The sequence below is a fragment of the Carcharhinus amblyrhynchos genome, chromosome 7 (genome assembly GCF_965287045.1).
Source record: "Carcharhinus amblyrhynchos chromosome 7, sCarAmb.v2.hapA, whole genome shotgun sequence".
NCBI lineage: Eukaryota > Metazoa > Chordata > Chondrichthyes > Carcharhiniformes > Carcharhinidae > Carcharhinus > Carcharhinus amblyrhynchos.
The window spans coordinates 122,048,088-122,069,258 of NC_137330.1; the positions used below are offsets into that span (position 1 = coordinate 122,048,088).

The window sequence follows — 21,171 nt, forward strand, 5'->3', positions numbered from 1 at the left end:
ATATGCTGACAGAAACGACTTGAAACGGTTCTGTGAAGCCCTCAACACTCTCTATGGACCTCAATCTCTCGAGAGCTTCCCCCCTCCTGAGTACAGTTGGTACAACTCTCATTACAGAGAAGGCTCAGATCCTGCAGAGATGGGCTGAACACTTTGAAGCTGTCCTCAACCGACCGTCATCTATTAACGATGAGGCAATAGACAGGATTCCCCCGGCTGATACCATCAGCACCATGGATGACCCACTGGTAGTAGTTGAAGTCACGAAAGCTGTCAGCCAGCTATCCAGGGGCGGATGCCATACCCGCAGAGATCTATAAAGCTGCTGGTCCTGCACTTATCGAGAAGCTCACCTAGTTGTTCCAGTCCTTTTGGAAGCAAGGATCCATTCCTCATGAACTTAAAGATGCTTCCATTGTACACCTCTACAAGAGGAAAGACAACCGGCAAGTATGAGACAACCACCAAGGAGTCTCGCTGCTCTCCATCACAGGAAAAACCCTCGCAAGAGTCCTGCTAAATCGTCTGGTCACTCATCTGGAGCTGAGCCTGCTTCCAAAGTCACAGTGTGGCTTCTGCAAAGATCTGAAAGGACTTAAGTGCGAGCTGCGCAAGTCCAGAGCCACCAGTGCAACAAATACAGTGTCTACACAAGTCTGTCCAATATGTGCCAGGACATTCCGTGCCCGAATTGGCCTGATCAGTTATCTTCAGACACACTGCAACCAGCCTCAAAATGACTAATGACACATTTTTGCTGCGCGCCAACTTCAGGAGAAGTGTCAGGAGCAGAATCGCAAGCTGTACACAACCTTTGTTGACCTCGCGAAAGCCTTCAATACTGTAAGCCGACAAGGCCTGTGGAGGATCATGTCAAAGTTCGGCTGCCTCCCCAAATTCATTCAGATGGTACGCCAGTTCCATGATGGCTAGAGTACTGGATGGCGGAGAATCCTCTGAGGCATTCCCAATCACCAATGGCTTCAAACAGGGCTGTGTGCTCGCACCCACACTGTTCAGCATGATGTTTACTGCCATGCTGAATGATGCCTTCCTGGACAGTGCTGCTGGAATCAGCCTCAAGTACAGAGTGGATGAGAAGCTTTTCAACCCAAGGAGACTTCAAGCTATTACCAAAGTGTAAGAGACCGTTCTGAGAGATTTATTCTCTGCCGATGACTGCGCCCTGTATGCTGGCTCAGAGCCAGAGATACAAGTCAGTATGGACAAATTTTCCAGGGCTTGTGACAACTTTGGACTCACCATCAACATTAAAAAGACCAAAGCCATGCACCAGCCTGCTCCTCATGCACCGTACACAGAACCCATAATCACAGTCAAAGGGCAGAAACTACAGGCAGTGGACCAGTTCACTTATCTTGGCAGCACCCTCTCCCAAGCAGTGACTATTGATGCAGAAGTTAACTGCAGAATATCAAAGGCAAGTTCTGCTTTCAGTAGATTGCACTCCACTGTATGGGAACATCGAGGAATCAGCCCAGCAACAAAACTGAAGATCTACAGCGCTGTGGTACTCACTACCCTCCTGTATGCCTGTGAAACGTGGACTGTGTATCGAAGGCGTGCAAGACAGCTCAATCGTTTCCACATGACTTGTCTTTGCAGAATATTATGCATCAGATGGCAAGACAAAATACCAGACACTGAAGTTCTCTCTAGAGCAAGTCTACCATCAGTTCACACACCGCTGATGAGAGCGCAGACCCGGTGGGCAGGTCATGTCATCCGTATGTCAGACAAGCGCATACCCAAGCAGCTCCTTTTTGGGGAACTCTCTGCTGGAAGACACTTGCATGGAGGGCAGAAGAAACATTTCAAAGATACACTCAAAGCCTCCCTGAAGTCGCTTGACATTGACACGACTACCTGAGAAACGCTGGCTCAAAACTGCCCTACCTGGCGCTGTCTCATCCACAAAGGCTGTCAAGCTCACAAAGCAAGGTGTATTGCTGAAGCACAACTTAAGCGTGAGCTGCGCAAGTCCAGAGCGACCAGCGCAACAAGTACAGTGTCTACACAAGTCTGTCCAATATGTGCCAGGACATTCCGTGCCCGAATTGGCTTGATCAGTTATCTTCAGACACACTGCAACCAGCCTCAAAATGACTAATGGTGTTGAGGTCCTCATCGATGACGATGGACGAACAGCAACAACTTATACAGTTATGACTGTGTGGTCGAATTCCCCTCCAGTTCAATTTTCAAGTTTGCTGACAACACCATCATAATGGGTCGGATCTCAAACAATGACGAGACAGAGTACTGGAATGAGATAGAGAATCTGATGAACTGGTGCAGCAACAATAATCTCTCCCTCAATGTCAACAAAGCGAAGGAGATTGTCATCGACTTCAGGAAGCGAAGTGAAGAACATGCCCCTGTCTACATCAACGGGAACAAAGTAAAAAAAGTCGAGAGCTTCAAGTCTTTAGGTGTCCAGACCAACAATCTGTCCTGGCCCTCTGACGCCGATGCTATAGTTAAGAAAGCCCACCAATGTCTCTACTTTCTCAAAGACTTAAGGAAATTTGGCATGTCAGCTATGACTCTCACCAACTTTTACAAATGCATCATAGAAAGCATTCTTTCTGGTTGAATCACAGCTTGGCATGACTCGTGAATGTAGCCCAATCCATCATGCAAACCAGCCTCCCATCCATTGACTCTGTCTACGCTTCCCGCTGCCTCGGCAAAGCAGCCAGCATAATTAAGGACCCTATGCTCTCTAGACATACTCTCTTCCACCTTCTTCCTTCAGGAAAAAGGTACAAAAGTCTGAGATCATGTACCAACCAACTCTAGAACAGCTTCTTCCCTGCTGCTGTCAGACTTTTGAATGGACTTACCTTGCATTAAGTTGATCTTTCTCTACACCCTAGCTATGACTGTAACATTGCATTCTGCACTCTCTCGTTTCCTTCACTATGAACAGTATATTTAGCATGCAAGAAACAATACTTTCACTGTATGTTAGTGCATGTGACAATAATAAATCAAATCAAATCAAAATGCCGGCAAGTTTTGGGAAGGCGACCTGATATTACTTCACATTTTTATCATCAGGCTAGGCATGAATTAGCAGCATGAAGTTTTCACAGCCATGCTGAACACCAATGTCAACTCAATATTCACACTTCGCCTTCTTGCAAGGCCATGGATAGCTGTCAAGAGTAATAGTTCTGGATTTCTTCTGACAATGCAAGACCCTCGAATTTGCAGAATGTCTACTGGCATGCCACATACCACAAACTACCAAGTTCTCCAAATCTTACTGTTAATGCTGTCTGTTCAGTCTGCTTCAACTCTGCAACCATCTATACTTTAGCACATTCTATTCTTGACTTCTGCATTTTGTTTATTACTCATTACAGGAAGGATGTGGAAGCCATTGAAAGGATGCAGAGGAGATGTACAAGGATGTTGCCTGGATTGGGTGGCATGCCTTATGAGGATAGGTTGAGAGAGCTCGATCTTTTCTCCTTAGAGAGACGAAGGATGAGAGGAGACCTGATAGAGGTGTATAAGATGATGAGAGGTATTGATCAGGTGGGCTCTCAAAGACTTTTCCCCAGGGCTGAAATGGCTGCCACAAGACGACACAGGTTTTTCACTCAAGACGGTCATGGGTGAGTGGAATTGGCTGCTGTCGGTGGTGGTGGAGGCAAATTTGTTAGGATCTTTTAAGAGACTTCTGGATGAGTACGTGGGACTTAATAGGATTGAGGTTTGTAGGTAAGCCTAGTAGGTAGAGATATGATTGGCGCAACTTGTGGGCCGAAGGGCCTGTTTCTGCTGTAGTTTTTCTATGATTCTATGACTCTCCCTTTCACCCTCTTCACATTAAAATTGATGGAGTGTCCAACTCTCTGGATGCAATGCTCTGGATATCCCTCCCCAAACCTGAATGCTTGAATTTAAAATTCTCTTATCAAAACTATACCGGATTGTTGTCTCTCTTTCACTCACCTTGGAACATTAATATCAAAATCCTTCACAGCATTGTTTAAATGGCTATAAGTGAAGAATTTAATTTTTGTGCAGTATACTTATATAATGTCTTGTGGCACAGCCTGACGAGTTTGCTTTGATTATTTAAAAATGGCACACTGTTGGTTCTGGCAGCTAATGGCGAAGTGTGGTTTCAGCTCAATGGTGTTAATTTCTATTCCCACGAGTTTCATGCTCCTCCAGCACCGCACTCCCTATGATTTGCATGTGTAACGACTACAAGCACTGGGGAGCTGCATCGAAACAGTTCCCCAGCATTCCCAGCATTTGTTCCACAGCATCTGCAGGGGATGGCAGCCAAGAAGCCAGCACCAAACATAGCTCTTTCCTCCTGCCCCCTCCTCGCCCCCTCTTTTCTCCCTCTCCTCATGGTCCATCCATACCCTCTCCTGCTCTCTCCTGTGCTCTTTTCAAGTCCCATTCCAAACCCTTTCAGACTACCATGAAAAGCCCCAAATCAAATGATGGACTCTTACTGTTTGTCCCAAAAATAGCCTAAGTCCATACATATTGCAGTTATTGTGCCTAACATCAACTATGTTACAAACATGAAGCAAAGCTGGGGGTTATTTGTGACAATATAGTCATAGTTTCCTGTTTTAGTACTTGCACATTGTGTCCCGAATATTCTTACTCTACCAAAAGTTACTGCATCCCAAATGTTCTTAGTCAATCACATGTTACTGTTGAGCATTTAAACTTCACACTCTTGTCTTCCAGGGAGATTTGAAGCAGTTTCTGCGTATTGCAAAAGGCAAAGAAGAGAAGATTAAATCTCAACCATTAAGCACAAAACAGAAGGTAGGGACTGAGGATTTTCAATTGAGATTTTTAAATCATTTGAAGTGTCATGTGGAAAATCAGTTTATTGTTTTAGGAATTGAGCCATTTGAAGCCAGCTAGATTTCCATATATGTACATATGCATATATAAAAAAGCCAGGAGAATAAATGCTTGAGAGACTCCACCAAGTCTGTGCTGTGTTCTTCCAAAACTTGGAAGGAAACCATGATCATGTCACTTTTTGTACATATTAAAACCCTGATGTAACTTCTTCAGAAGCACTATTTGCCCACATGTGGGTGCACTGGTTGCTCAATAATCTGGTGATTGTTGCCCTGAGAGTTTTATTTTGCCCCTTTCCCCTTGTCCTCTAAAATTGATAATTCATGAAGGTGTATGATTCACATGTAGCCATCTGGGTCCTTGCCTAGCTACCTTATTGTTCACATGCCATCTAGGATGGTTCATTTGTATGGCTGTTTGACCATTGAAAAGGCTACTGCCAAGTCAATCTCATCCTTACTTGACATTCACATACAATTACCTTCCAGCAGGTTTTAGGACAACAATCTGAAGTGGAAACCCAGCTGGTTGTTCTTTCCATTGCCCAGATCGTTGAAACTGATTGTCTCTCCACAGCTAAACAAAGACTTTGGAATTGAATGCAAAATCTTTCAGTTTCCATGACAACAACAACTATTTGTATTTATACAGCATCTTTAACATAATGAAACATCTCAAAGCGTTTCACAGGAACATTTTAAAACAAAGTATGACACAAAATCACATATGAGACATTAGGTCAGATGACCAAAAGCTTGGTCAAAGAGGTAGATTTTGGGAGTATTTTAATGGAGAAGGCAAGGCAGAAGAGAATTTCAGGGTTTCAAGCATAGACAAATGAAGGTATGAACATCAGTGGTGGAGCAATTAAAATCTGAAATGCTCAAGAGGCCTAATTATGGGAATACATATGTCTGTGGGATGGTTGAGATTACAGAGATGGGATGATTTGAAAATAAAAGATGGGAATTTAAAAATCAAGACATTGCTTGATGGGGCACCAAAGTAGGCCAGTGAGCACAAGGGTGATGGGGAACAGGACTAGCTGCAAGTTAAAAAAAGGGGCAATAGAATTTTGAGTATCCTTAACTTTACAAAGGGTAGAATGTGGTCAAGAGTTGGTTAGAATAGTTGTGTCTAGAGGTAATGAAGGCAAGAGTGAGGGTTACATCAGTGGATGAGTTAAGACTGGGGGAAAAAATAGAGATGGTTTTAGTATTGTATGAAACTATGCAACATCTAATTAAAGTCACGAGCAACATTCTCTGTTTATAACTGTGGTGCATTTATCACTACTGATCCCTTTTGGCTGCTTGAGCCTTTGACATTTTCGACTATGCCATCCTCCTCCTCCAACTCCTCTACTCCATTGTCCACTTAGTGACAATACACTCACTTATTTTTACTTTAGTGACCCAATTACAGCCAAAACATGTCAGCTTTTCTTCCTTCCACCACACAATTACTCCAGAATAACTCATGTCACAGTGGTTAGCACTGCTGCATCAGAGTGCCTGGGACCTGGGTTCAATTCCAGCCTTGGGTCACTGTCTGTGTGGAGTTTGCACATTCACCCCTTGGCTGTGTGGGTCTCCTTTAGGTGCTCAGGTTTCCTCCCACATTCCAAAGATGTGTGGGTAAGGCTGATTGGCCATGCTAAATTATCCCTTAGTGTCAGAGGAATTAATAGGGTAATTATGTCATGTTAAGGGGATAAGGCCTGAGTGGGATTGTTGTTGGTGCAGGTTCAATGGGCCAAATGACCTCCTCCTGCACTGTAAGGATTCTATAATCCATCGATCTGTGCTTGACCCTTTCTCTCTCAATATTTTCTCCATTTCTATTTTACCTGTCTGTGTCCCCATCCCAACCCATTTGTCAACTAAAACCTTCATCTATACCCTTGTAACTGCAAGATTAATCATGATGTGGATATGCTGGCATTGGACTGGGGTGGGCACAGTAATAAGTCTTTCAACACCAGGTTAAAGTTAACAGATTTATTTGGTATCATGAGCTTTCAGAGCACTGCTCCTTCATCAGATGAGTCTGATTCACCTGATGAAGGAGCAGCACTCTGAAAGCTCGTGATACCAAATAATCTTGTTGGACTTTAACCTGATGTTGTGAGACTTCTTACTGCAAAATTAGACTTTTCCCATGTAGAATTCAGCCCCCTATATCTAATCCCACACCAAGTCCTACTTACTCACTTTCTATCCCTGCTGAATTTTTTTTGGCTCCTCAAGGTTAAAATTGTCATCATGTTTAAATTCCCTTAATATCTGATTCTTTCCCAGCTCTGAGCATCACCAATTTCATGACCCTCCTACTTCCTGATACCTTGCTATTCCTCTGAACTTTTGTGAACTCCCACTTCCTTTAGCCCAACAGGGGTAACTGTGTTTTCTGGAATTCTATTCTAGAACTATTCCACCCCACTACCTCCATCTCCTTTCAGTCGCTGAAGCCTTTCACTTGCCTTCTTAGTACGGGAGTTCTTTGGCTCAGTGTCGATTTCCTTTTGCTCGTGTTTCTTCAAAGTGTTAGAACTTTATGCTAAGTTGTAAATTTTCATATTTATTCTTGAGGTCTGAATCTTGAGGTACACCTAAACATATGTTTTATTTGATCAGAAATAACTGGATAACAATTCAAAATGGATGTTCTTGGCTGATTCTCTGTTCAACTGTCGCATCCTCACTGATAAACCAGCTATGATCAATGAAGTCAAAGTAACCCAGAATTCAATCTGTGACCAATCTCTTGTGTCAAATGGTTCTTTTGCCCAGTAGGCTATCAAGAAAGTTAACATTTTTAAGGAGTACTGCATCTTGTAGTTGAAGATTTTTTTTTGTCGCAGCTGTTTATGGACCAAAAGATGATTTATGCATGGAAGCAGAGGGCATGGTTGAGGTATTAGTAGTTTGCATAAATCTTTATCAAGAAGACGACGCCAGGGTTTGCTGAAAAAGGAGATAGCTGAAGGGGTTTAAATCAATAAGGAGGAAGTATCAGATAGGCTTGGATGTACTTATCTTTGATAAGTCACCAAGACCAGACGCAAATGCCATAATTTTTCAAACCTCTGTGGATACAGAGGTGGCATCAGAGCACTGGACAATTTACAAATGTTGTACCTTAGTTTGAGTCAGTTTAACTTCTGTGATGGAGAAGCTTCTAGAAACAATAATTTTGGAAATAATTAATAGTCATTTGGGCAAATGTGGGTCAATTAAGGAAAGCCAGCAAGAATTTGCTCAGGGCAAATTATGTTCAACTAATTTGCTGGAGTTTTTTGATGAGGTAACAGAGTGTGGATGTGGGTAATGCTGTTGATATGGTGTAAATGGACTTTTGGGAGGTATTTGCTACAGTGCCACACAACAGACTTTTGAGCAAAGTTAGAGCTCATGGAATAAAAGAGAACAGTAGCAATATGGAGATTAAAATGAATGGAGTAACAGTAAACAGCAGTGGCTAATTGTTTTTCAGACTGGAGGAAGGTTTACAGTGGCTTTCCCAGTGATTAGTGTTTGAATCCTTGCTCTTCTTGGTATATATTAATGGCCTGGGCTTTGATATGATGTAGAGATGCCAGCATTGGACTGGGGTAAACACAGTAAGAAGTCTGACAACACCAAGTTAAAGTCCAACAGGTTTATTTGGTAGCAAACGCCACTAGCTTTTGGAGTGCTGTTCCTTCGTCAGGTGAGTGGGACATCTGCCACTCACTTGACGAAGGAACAGCGCTCTAAAAGCTAGTGGCATTTGCTGCCAAATAAACCTGTTGGACTTCAACCTGCTGTTGTGAAACTTCTTACTGGGCTTTGATATACAGGGCACAATTTATGAATGACAGGAAACCTGGAAGTAGTGTTAACTGTGTGGGGTGATACTAAAATTCAAAAGGACATGGACAAATTAGTGGAAGGAGAGAGCAAGTAGCAGCAGCAGTGGTGGGCTTGCACTTTGCAGGGCCCTGCATCTCCTTCCACTAATTTGTCCATGTCCTTTTGAATTTTAGTATCACCCCACACAATTAACACTACTTCCAGGTTTCCTGTCATTCATAAATTGTGCCCTGTATATCAAAGCCCAGTAAGAAGTTTCACAACAGCAGGTTGAAGTCCAACAGGTTTATTTGGCAGCAAACACCACTAGCTTTCAGAGCGCTGTTCCTTCGTCAGGTGAGTGGCAGATGTCCCACTCACCTGACGAAGGAACAGCACTCCAAAAGCTAGTGGCGTTTGCTACCAAATAAACCTGTTGGACTTTAACTTGGTGTTGTCAGACTTCTTATTGTGTTTATCCCAGTCCAACGCTGGCATCTCTACATCATATCAAAGCCCAGGCCATTAATATATACCAAGAAGAGCAAGGATTCGAACACTAATCACTGGGAAAGCCACTGTAAACCTTCCTCCAGTCTGAAAAACAATTAACCACTGCTGTTTACTGTTACTCCATTAATTTTAATCTCCATATTGCTACTGTTCCCTTTTATTCCATGAGCTCTGACTTTGCTCAAAAGTCTGTTGTGTGGCACTGTAGCAAATACCTCCCAAAAGTCCATTTACACCAAATCAACAGCATTACCCACATCCGCATAAGGGCCTCTCCTTATTACTGAGTAATGCAACATGATCTTGTTCTTTTCATAAATTGATTTTATGATGGGGTTTAGGAAGTAAACATTTTGTGAGTAGTAGAATTCACGACCTGCTATAATATGGGCTTTAATCTTAAATTTATGCAATGATGTTGTCTTGGCTGTAAACATTGCCCAGAGGGAAAAAGAGGAACATGACTGCAGTATTGGCCTCTAAGAAGCTGACACCGCTCATAAGCTCTACACAGCCACTTGCAGACAGGAAAAGGCCCCTGTCACACAGGCTAGACCCCACTGCGGCTCACACCAAAGCTCAGATCCAGATAGAAATTGGGCTTATTCTGAACTTCATTTTCCTCTCTAAATTAACAAATATATTTTAATCTTTGACATTTGTACACTTAAAATGTTCATTTAAAAAGACAGGACGTGAGAGAGAGAGGGGGGGGATAGGTCAAATAGATCCTCAGATCCTCCCACACACGCAAAATCCACACTGCCCCAACGCATAACTCACCAAACTCGCTGTTATTATGTAGCAACTTCAGCAGGGAAAATTCCCATAGTAGGTTCCCACAAACAGTCATGAGAAGATACTCAGGCAAAACCTTTTCAGTAATATTATCTATGGAGTATTCATTGATCAGAATATCAAACAGATGAGTATTACTGCAGCATTAACAGCTCAAAACTCACAATGTCCACAGACTGCATAAGGTGCCCGCTGACGAGAGTAGGTCCCAGTCAAACAGGACGTATACTTCCACAGATCACCACGTATGTGGCCACACACTGCTGCAAGCAGCAAGAGGAATATAGGATCCAATTCTCCAAGAGAGTGAGAAAGAGAGAGAGAGGGTTGGGGGAACTGTCAAAGTGAGAGAGAGCTATTTCTAGGAAATCCAACTCTGAACTTCATAATGTTGCACTAACATGGAAAATGTATCTCATTTAATCAACTCATATATCACAATGCCCAGGAATAGCTTTACATCTGAGCAGTTTTTACAAACCCATTCATAAGAACATAAGAACATAAGAAATAGGAGCAGGAGTAGGCCATCTAGCCCTTCGAGCCTGCCCCGCCATTCAATAAGATCATGGCTGATCTGTCGTGGCTCAGTTCCACTTTCCCGCCCTCTCCCCATAACCCTTAATCCCCTCTCTTATCAAGAACCCATCAACCAGCTTCTTAAAAATATTTAGCGAGGCAGCCTCCACCACTTCAACGGGCAGAGAATTCCAGAGATTCACCACCCTTTGAGTGAAGAAGTTCCTCCTCAACTCTGTTCTAAACCGCCTCCCCTTTATCTTGAGGAGGTGGTTTAGAACGGAGTTGAGGAGGAACTTCTTCACTCAAAGGGTGGTGAATCTCTGGAATTCTCTGCCCTGTATTTAAAATGCTGCAGGCAATTTACATGACAAGTTCCCACAAATATCCCTTTGAAAATAACCAGCTTCATTTTATTCAGCAATATGACCTGAAGGATTTACCTGGACCAGGAGATCAGACTGTAAGATGCTGATGCCAGGAACAGAGTCTATACAGACCCACTTACAGGAAAAGGCTCCAGTCACACAAGCCAGTTCTCTCTGCATTGCCTCTATTCTGAATGTTGCTATTAAGTAAACTGGATTTAATTCCCATGGACACCAGCCAGCAAGCTGCCCCCCCACCGCCCCTTGTGTGGGGCCCTGTGCCTAAGCACAACATGTTTCATTCTAAGTCTATCTCTGGGCAGGAGAAATTTAATGCAGAGAATTGTAAAATAATACATATTGGTCAGAAGTTTACAGAAAGACAATGTAAAATAAAGCATATAATTCTAAAAGTGCATTGGATATATATACGCACAAAACATAGAAGGTGTAGGACAGATTGATAGAGCAGTTAATAAAACATTCAGGACTCTGGGCTTTATAAATAGGGGCATAGAGTACAAAAACAAGGAAATTTATGATAAACCTTAATAAAACACTGGTTCCGCCTCAAAGTAAAATATTGCATCCAGTTCAGAGCACCACACTTTGAGGGTTGGAAGAAACGGTAGAAAGAATACAGAAAAGAGACACGAGAATAACTTCAGAGTGAGGAACTACAGTTTTGTAGATAGATTGGAGAAGCTGGAACTGTTCTCCTTGGAGAAGAGAAGATTAAGAGGACATTTGATGGAGGTACTCAAAATAATGAGGTAGATGACAGAGCAACTAGGGAGATGCTGTTCCCTTTAGTGAAAGGATCATGAACCAGAGGAAACTGATTTAAGGTGATTGTCAAAATAAGCAATGGTGGCAAAAATAGAAGGGAAAACCTTATAGTAAGTTAAAGTTTATTTATTAGTCACAAGTAGGCATACATGAACACTGCAATGAAGTTACTGTGAAAATCCCCCTAGTCGCCACACTCCGGCACCTGTTTAGGTAAACTGAGGGAGAATTTAACATGGCCACTGCACATAACCTGCACATTTTTCAGACTAGGGGAGGGAACCGGATCACCTGGAGGAAACTCGTGCAGAAAACCTATAGACTCCACACAAACAGTGACTCAATCCAGGATTCAAACCTGAGTCCCTGGCGCTGTGAGGCAGCAGTGCTAACTACTGTGCCACCATGCCACCTTGTGGACCATGGAACAAGTGGTTCGAATTCGGAATGCACTACCTGTAAGTGTGGTAGAGACAAGTTCAATCATGGCTTTTAGATGGGGATTAGGCAATCATTTTAAGAGGAAAAATGTGCAGGATGACAGGAAAAAAGGCTGTGGAGTGGCACGAGGTGAATTGCTCTTCCAAGAACCCAGCACAGACATGGTAGGGTGAATGGCTTCCTCCTGTGCTGTTCCATGATTCTACGATTTTCTTTTCCAGGTGGGTATTTGCACACAGGTAGCACTGGGAATGGAGTGCCTGTCAAATCATCGCTTTGTACATAAGGACCTGGCTGCTCGAAACTGTCTGATCAGTGCCCAACGACAGGTCAAAGTGGCAGCACTTGGGCTGCGTAAGGATGTGTACAACAGGTAAGTGAAATAGTTCCTCCCAGCAATGAGGTTCAGACATTTTACACATCCTTGTAAAATCAAATATGATTAATTTTCTGTATAATATTCAGAACAGTAGGTTGAACAAAAAACATCCTTCTACAAATGTCAAGAATTTTAATATCCCCATGATCCAGCAGGATCACACTCTAATTAAACATTGGCTAATTTAGACAGTCCAATTGCACAAATGCCAGCTGATTGATTTGCTTACTTCTCTAAACTTAGTTAAATGATTTCAGTTTCTCATTGCCCAAAAATTATTTGTTCCAAATTTGTAGCTTGATTTATTCCCAGGATGAGGATAAGGCCAACAGTTATTGCCCACTCCTGGTTGTTCCAAGACAATGGTGGGTCAAATTTGTAGTGGTGATCATGCTCCCACAATGGAATTTCAGGACGTTGATTTAATAACATTGAGCATATATTGCTATGTTTTCAAGTTATGGAAACTTGAAGGTGATAGTGTTCCCACAATATTACTAATGTCTTCAACTACTGTGTAGCAGATGAGACGGCATCCAGTACAAGAAAACTTATTACATCCTCAGGATATCTGCAGCTATGGCATTCTTTTTTTGAACATTAGCCTTAGTCTGTTTTGTGCAAGGCAATTGAAATAAATAACCAATGTTATGTTGGTTGAGAGAAGAGTTTTACACAGAACATTTGGAGAACACTCTGCCAAATGTATTTTTCCATGGAATGTGGGTGCCACTGACAGTCTACATGTTTTTGCCCACTACTATTTGCCCTTGGATTAAATGGCTTCAAGGCAACCATTTTGTGGATTTTATTTTTATTTTTTCATGGGATATGGGTGCCATTGGCTGGGCCAATGTTTGTTGCCCATCCCTAATTGTCCTTGAGGTTGCATTTAAGAGTCAACCACATTGCTATGGATCTGGAGTCATGTAGGTCAGACCAGTTTAGGATGGTAAATTTCATTGAATCACAGATTTATTCTCGAAATGACATTAGTGAACGAAATGGGATTTTAGGACAACTGACAATGGTTTCATGACATCATTAGATTTTTAATTTTAGATTTATACTGAATTCAAATTTCATCACCTGCCATGACGTTATTTGAATCTGGGTCTCTGGAATACTAATCCAGTGAATACTTCACGGTGTCCACTACACCACCGCCTCCCCATTATCCTTTAGACTAGACCAGGGAAGAAGCCATGCAGACTTGGAGAAATGTCTGAGGAATACAAAGATCTTGAGGAATACAAAGATGGCAGGATTAAGGAGAATCCCAAGGCTTTTTATGCGAATTAAGGAGGGAAAGGATAAGTCCACTCAAGGAAAGTGGAGGGAATTTGTGTGTTGAGGCAGATGAGATGGGCGAGATCCTTAATGAGTACTTTGAACCAACATTCACAAAAAAGATGGATGTAGTGGATGGTGATTGTAGAAAGCAGGATGTTGAAATTGGTTGAGGTAGAAAGAAGGCAGGAATTGGAGGCTTTGAAAACCATTAAGGTGGACAAGTTGCCAAGGCCAGATAGGGTCTATCCCAGAATACTGAGGAAGGCGAGGGAAGAAATTGTTGGCCAAAATCTTTGTATCCTTTTTAGCCATGAATGAGGTACCAGAGGATTAGAGAGTAACAAACATTGTTCCTCTGCTTCAGAAGGGCAGAAGAGACAATCTGGGAAATTGTAGGTCTGTGAGCCTTACATCAGTGATGGGGAAATTATTGGAGAAGATTCTTGGGAACAGGATGTACTCACATCAGGAAGAGAATAGGCTTATTAGTGATAGGCAGCATGGTTTTGTGAAGGGGAGATCATGTCTCACAAACTTGATTGAGCTTTTTGAGGAAGTGACAAAAAAATTGACCAGGGCAGCGCAGTGGATGTTGCATACATGAACTTTAGTAAAGCCTTTGATAAGATTGGGGTGGCATGATAGCACAGTGGTTAGCACTGTTGCTTCACGGCTCCAGGAACCAATCCAGGGTTCGATTCAGAGCTTGGGTCACTGTCTGTGTAGAGTTTGCACATTCTCCTCTTGTCTGTGTGGGTTTCCTCCAGGTGAACAAAGAACAAAAACAGCCCGGGAAACAGGCCCTTCGGCCCAACGAGCCCGCGCCGCCATTTTAACATTACCAGTCCCCCCTCCACCCATGACCCTTATCTATGATTATGGCATTCCACATTGAGGGAAACTAATTTCGGGACATTTTTTACCTCCAATCAGCCTAATAGCACATCTTTGGGGTGTGGGAGGAAACCAGAGCACCCGGAGAAAACCTACGCAAGCATGGGGAGAATGCACAAACTCCCACAGACACTGGCCCAAATCCATGTGTCTGCACAGCAAACAGTGATAGTCACTGAGCTGTCGTGTGAACGGCCCAACATCTGGTCCAGTTTAAGCGCACACTAACGACATGAAGCACTAGGCTATTCTCAAACATCCAAGAGCAGCCCTTGTACGACCCATCGCAGGACGTGGGGGGCTCGAGGAAGAGTTCTTGGAATGCTGCCGGGATAGTTTCCTCGAACAGTGTGTGTTGGAGCCGACGAGGGAGCGAGCTATCTTGGATCTGGTGCTATGTAATGAGGCGGGTAGAATTAGGGACCTTGTGGTGAAGGATCCTCTTGACGAGAGTGATCATTGTATGGTGGAGTTTCTGGTGCAGATGGAGGAGGAGAAAGTGGGTTCCCGGACACGCGTCCTTTGTTTGAATAGAGGGGAGTACGGTAGGATGAGAGAAGAATTGGCGAATGTGGACTGGGGGAGCGCATTGGAGGGAGGGTCTGTTGAGGAGCAGTGGAGGATCTTTAAGGAGATCTTTCTTGGTGCTCAGCAGAAATTTATTCCAATGGTCAAAAAGTAGGAGGAGAGGTAATAAGCCGTGGATAACGAAGGAGGTGAAGGAAAGTGTTAAATTAAAAGCGGAGGAATTTAGAGTAGCTAAGAGTAGTGGGCGAGAAGAGGATTGGGAGAGGTTTAAATGTCAACAAAGATTGACAAAGAAGTTGATAAAGAAGGGTAGGAGAAACGATGAAGCTGGGCTAGCGCTTAATATAAAAAAGGATAGCAAGAGTTTTTATAAATATATAAAAAGGAAGAGGCTGGCTAGGGTGAATGTTGGTCCTTTAGAGGATGAGAAAGGGGACCTAGTGGTAGGGGATGGGGATATGGCTAAGGTATTGAATAACTTTTTTGTTTCTATCTTCACGGAGGAGGACGTGAATAATTTGCCGGGTGTTAGCGATGGAAAGGTGGTAGGACTGGAGGGTCTTAATGACATTACTGTTACTAGAGAGGTGGTGCTCGACAGACTGGAGGGGCTGATTGTGGACAAGTCCCCAGGACCGGATGGAATGCATCCGAGGGTTCTGAAAGAAATGGCGGAGGTGATAGTGGATGCCTTGGTGGTTATTTTCCAGACGTCGCTGGATTCTGGGGAAGTGCCGGATGATTGGAAAACGGCTAATGTTACGCCGTTGTTTAAGAAGGGTGCCAGGCAAAAGGCGGGGAATTATAGGCCAGTTAGTTTAACGTCTGTGGTAGGTAAAATGTTAGAATCTGTCATTAAGGAGGAAATTGCGAGGCATCTTGAAGGGAATTGCTTGATAGAGCAGACACAGCACGGTTTCATTAAAGGGAAGTCGTGTCTGACAAATTTACTGGAGTTCTATGAGGATGTGTCTAGGGCGGTGGATAGAGGAGAGCCGGTGGATGTGGTCTTTCTAGATTTTCAGAAGGCGTTTGACAAAGTACCTCACAAGAGGTTATTGCAGAAGGTCGAGGGACATGGAGTTGGGGGTAGGGTGTTAGCGTGGATAGAGGATTGGTTGTCAAATAGGAGGCAGAGAGTGGGGGTCAACGGGTGCTATTCGGATTGGCGGATGGTGACTAGTGGAGTGCCCCAGGGATCGGTGCTGGGGCCTCAGCTTTTTACCATTTATATAGATGATCTGGAGGAGGGAACCGAGTGTAGGGTGTCGAAATTTGCTGATGACACCAAGATTGGGGGAACAGCAAATTGTGCGGAGGGTGCGGAGAGTCTGCAAAGGGATCTAGATGGGCTGGGCGAATGGGCCAGGAAATGGCAAATGGAATTTAATGTTGGCAAGTGTGAGGGGTCCACTTTGGTAGGAAGAATGGTAGGAAGGACTATTACTCACGTGGCGAAAAACTGCAGCAGGCGACGGTGCAGAGGGACCTCGGGGTCCTTGTGCATGAGTCGCAAAAACCCAGCTTGCAGGTGGTCAGGAAGGCGAATGGGATGCTGGCCTTCATAGCGAGGGGGATTGAATATAAAAGTAGGGAGGTCTTGCTGCAGCTGTATAGGGCATTGGTGAGGCCGCAGCTGGAGTACTGTGTGCAGTTTTGGGCGCCGCACCTGCGCAAAGATATTTTGGCCTTGGAGGGAGTGCAGAGGAGGTTTACTAGGCTGATACCGGAGTTGAGGGGGTTGAGCTATGAGGAGAGGCTGAATAAACTGGGCTTGTACTCGTTAGAGTTTAGAAGAATGAGGGGAGATCTCATTGAGACATATAAGATGATGAATGGGATGGATAGGATAGAGGTGGAGAGACTCTTCCCGCTCAAAAAAGACAGTAGGACTAGGGGGCACAGCCTCAAGATAAAAGGGGGGCGGTTTAGAACGGAGTTGAGGAGGAACTTCTTCACTCAAAGGGTGGTGAATCTCTGGAATTCTCTGCCCGTTGAAGTGGTGGAGGCTGCCTTGCTAAATATTTTTAAGACGCGGGTTGATGGGTTTTTGATAAGAGAGGGGATTAAGGGTTATGGGGAGAGGGCGGGAAAGTGGAACTGAGCAGCGACACATCAGCCATGATCTTATTGAATGGCGGGGCAGGCTCGAAGGGCTAGATGGCCTACTCCTGCTCCTATTTCTTATGTTCTTATGTTCTTATGTGTATGCCCCTCGTTGGACAACAAGGCGGACCGACTTAAAACCTGTGAATTAAAAGAGAAAAACATTCGTATCATTCCTCATCCTTATACATTACCAGGGATGTCCCAATGCTAATGAACCTTATTTAAAACAATCTCCTATATCCTCCCATCTCCAAACCACTCATGTGCCTGTCTAAGTAACTCTTAAACAAATCCAGCGTGCCTGCCTCCACCACCTTGCTTGGCAGAGCATTCCATACCCCCACTACCCTCTGTGTGAAAAACGCCCCTCTAATATCCGTGTTATTCCTCTCCCCCCTCACCCTAAACCCGTGGCCCCTCATACTGTGTGTCCCTAACATAGGAAATAGCTTACCACTGTTTACTTTATCTGTACCCTTCATAATCTTATATACCTCTATTAGATCCCCCCTCAGTCGCCGTCTTTCAAGGGAAAACAGCCCCAATTTGCTCAATCTTTCCTCATAACCCAGTCCTTCCATACCAGGCAACATCCTGGTAAACCTCCTCTGCACTCTCTCTAGAGTCTCCACATCCTTCCGGTAGTAAGGTGACCAGAACGGGACGCAGTACTCCAAATGCGGCCTAACCAACGTTCTATACAACTGCAACATTAGACTCCAGCTCTTATATTTTATACCCTCTCCTATAAAAGGGGAGTTAGAAGGGCGAAGAGAGGGCATGAAATGGCTTTGGCTGATAGGATTAAGGAAAATCCAAAGGCATTTTATTCCTATATTAGGAGCAAGAGAGTAGTTAGAGGGAAAATTGGTCCTCTTAGGGACAAAAGTGGGGAGTTATGTATTGAGTCGGAGGGAATGGGGGAGATCCTGAATGAATACTTTGCGTCGGTATTCACGAAGGAGAGGGGTTCGGTGTCGTGCGGTGTCTTGGAGGGAGCTGTGGATCAGTGGCAGGAAATATCTATTACGAGGGAGGAAGTGCTAGGGCTTTTAGGTAGCGTAAGGACGGATAAAGCTCCGGGGCCTGATTGTATTTATCCCAGGCTGCTTAGGGAGGTGAAAGATGAAATTGCTGGGCCTCTGGCGCAAATCTTTGTCTCTTCTTTGGACACAGGTGAGGTCCCAGAAGACTGGAGGGTAGCAAATGTGGTACCGCTGTTTAAAAAAGGTAGTAGGAATAACCCTGGAAATTATAGACCTGTGAGTTTGACATCGGTGGTAGGGAAATTAATGGAAAAAATACTTAGGGGTAGGATGTATGAGCATTTGGAGCGTTGTGATCTGATTAGGGATACGCAACATGGCTTTGTTAGAGGGAGGTCTTGCCTTACGAATCTGGTAGAATTCTTTGAGGAGGTGACAAAAACGGTTGACGATGGGAGAGCCGTTGATGTCATCTATATGGATTTCAGTAAGGCGTTTGACAAAGTCCCTCATGGTAGGCTGGTAGAAAAGGTTAAGGCGCATGGGATACAAGGACAGGTAGCTAGGTGGATTGAGAACTGGCTGGGCAATAGGAGACAGAGGGTAGTTGTTGAGGGGACCTTTTCGGGCTGGAGGCCAGTGACCAGTGGTGTGCCGCAGGGCTCAGTACTGGGACCTCTCCTCTTTGTAGTATACATAAACGACTTGGAAGAGAGCGTAGGTGGTGTGATCAGCAAGTTTGCTGATGACACCAAGATGGCAGGGTTGGCGGATACTGAGGTGGAATGTCAGGTGATACAGCAGGATATAGATAGGTTGGTACATTGGGCAGATAGGTGGCAGATGGAATTTAATCCTGACAAATGCGAGGTGATGCATTTTGGAAGAAATAATGCAGAGAGGAGCTACGTGATAAAAGGTAGACCGATTAGGAGTATAGACATACAGAGGGACCTGGGAGTGCAGGTTCACAAATCCATGAAGGTTGCGACACAAGTGGAGAAGGTTGTGAGGAAAGCTTATGGAATGCTAGCCTTTATAGGAAGGGGTATAGAGTATAGGAGCTGCCGTCTAATGCTTCAGTTGTACAGAACGTTGGTTAGACCGCATTTGGAGTACTGCGTCCAGTTCTGGTCGCCTTACTACCGGAAGGACGTGGAGACTCTGGAGAGGGTGCAGAGGAGGTTTACCAGGATGTTGCCTGGCATGGAAGGACTGAGTTACGAGGAAAGGTTGGAGAAACTGGGACTTTTCTCCTTGGAAAGATGGAGATTGAGGGGAGACATGATAGAGGTATATAAGATACTGAAGGGAATAGATAGAGTCAATAGTGAGAGGCTGCTCCCTAGACTGGGTACAATTACGAGAGGTCATGATCTAAGGGTGAGGGCGGAGAAGTATAATTTGGATGTGAGAGGAAGGTTCTTCATGCAGAGGGTCGTCGGGGTATGGAACGTGCTACCGAGTAGGGTGGTGGAGGCAGGAACGTTGGACTCATTTAAGGTTTACTTAGATAGGCACATGAGCGAAACAAGGATGGAGGGTTATAGTAGGGGGTATTAAATAGGGTCAGAGCCTTGGGAGACACCGGAAATGCAGACTTATATGTTAACGTTTTTGTCTTTTTATTTTAACAAGGTGGAGGTCCACCTTGTTGTCAAACGAGGGGCATGCACACGGTGGGTCGTGCGTGGGCTGCTCTTGGAGGTTCCGGGAGTGGCCTAGTACTTCATGTCGGTGTGTGTGCTCGATCCTGGACCGGTAGACGGGCGCCGCAACAGCTCAGTGACTATCACTGCTAGCTGTGCAGATGCATGGATTTGGGCCTGTGTCTGTGGGAGTTTGCACATTCTCCCTGTGGTTGCGTGGGTTTCCTCCGGGCGCTCCGGTTTCCTCCCACACCCCAAAGATGTGCTCTTAGGCTGATTGGTTTACCAAATTGACACTATTCTCCCCTGAATCTGGCTAAGTTAGGGGTTCCACTCGCAGACATGCAGGGCAGATTAGGTGTAGGAGGATGCGGCGGCACGGGCTCGTTGGGCCGAAGGGCCTGTTTCCCGTGCTGGGTTGTTCTTTGTTCTTTTGTTTATAAAAGCTAACATACCATAAGCTTTCTTCACAACCTTCTCCACTTGTACTGCCACCTTCAAAGACTTGTGCACTTGCACCCCAGGTCCCGCTGCATTTCTATACTCTTTATAGGCTTACCCTTTATCATATAACTCCCCCCTACATTATTCCTGCCAAAATGCATCACCTCACATTTATCAGGATTAAACTCCATTTGCCATATATCTGCCCAATATACCAGCCTATGTATATCCCATTGTATTGCCAGACACTGCTCCTCGCTGCCCGCCAATCCAGCCATCTTGGTGTCATCAGCAAATTTGCTGATCACACCACTTACTCCCTCTTCCAAGTCATTTATATATACGACAAAAAGAAGAGGTCCCAGTACTGAGCCCTGCGGCACACCACTAGTGACAGACCTCCAGCTAGAAAAGGACCCTTCCACTACTACTCTCTGTCTCCTCATAGCAAAAAGTCTGACAACACCAGGGCCAGAACTCTCCATTCCTCTTAGCAAGCCAGCTCTCCACCCATCTAGATTCCTGGCCTTGTATCCCATGAGCCTTAATCTTTGCAACCAACCTACCATGAGGGACTTTGTCAAACGCCTTACTGAAATCCATATAGATGACATCAACGGCTCGTCCTTCGTCAACCGTTTTTGTCACCTCCTCAAAAAATTCTACCAGATTCGTAAGGCAAGACTTCCCCTTAACAAAGCCATGCTGCGTATCCCTAACCAGATCGCAACGCTCTGGGTGCTCCTACATCCT

At 44.4% G+C, this 21,171-nt stretch overlaps 1 protein-coding gene across 1 annotated transcript in view; it reads left to right on the plus strand.

The window, feature by feature from the left end:
- ptk7b (protein tyrosine kinase 7b) overlaps positions 1-21,171 on the plus strand; it is a 377,620-nt gene that overhangs the window by 338,346 nt on the left and 18,103 nt on the right. The window contains exons 17-18 of the mRNA XM_080193066.1: positions 4,750-4,830; positions 12,358-12,509. Coding sequence (XP_080049192.1) covers positions 4,750-4,830; positions 12,358-12,509 — 233 coding nt within the window. The remainder of the gene's footprint in view (positions 1-4,749; positions 4,831-12,357; positions 12,510-21,171) is intronic.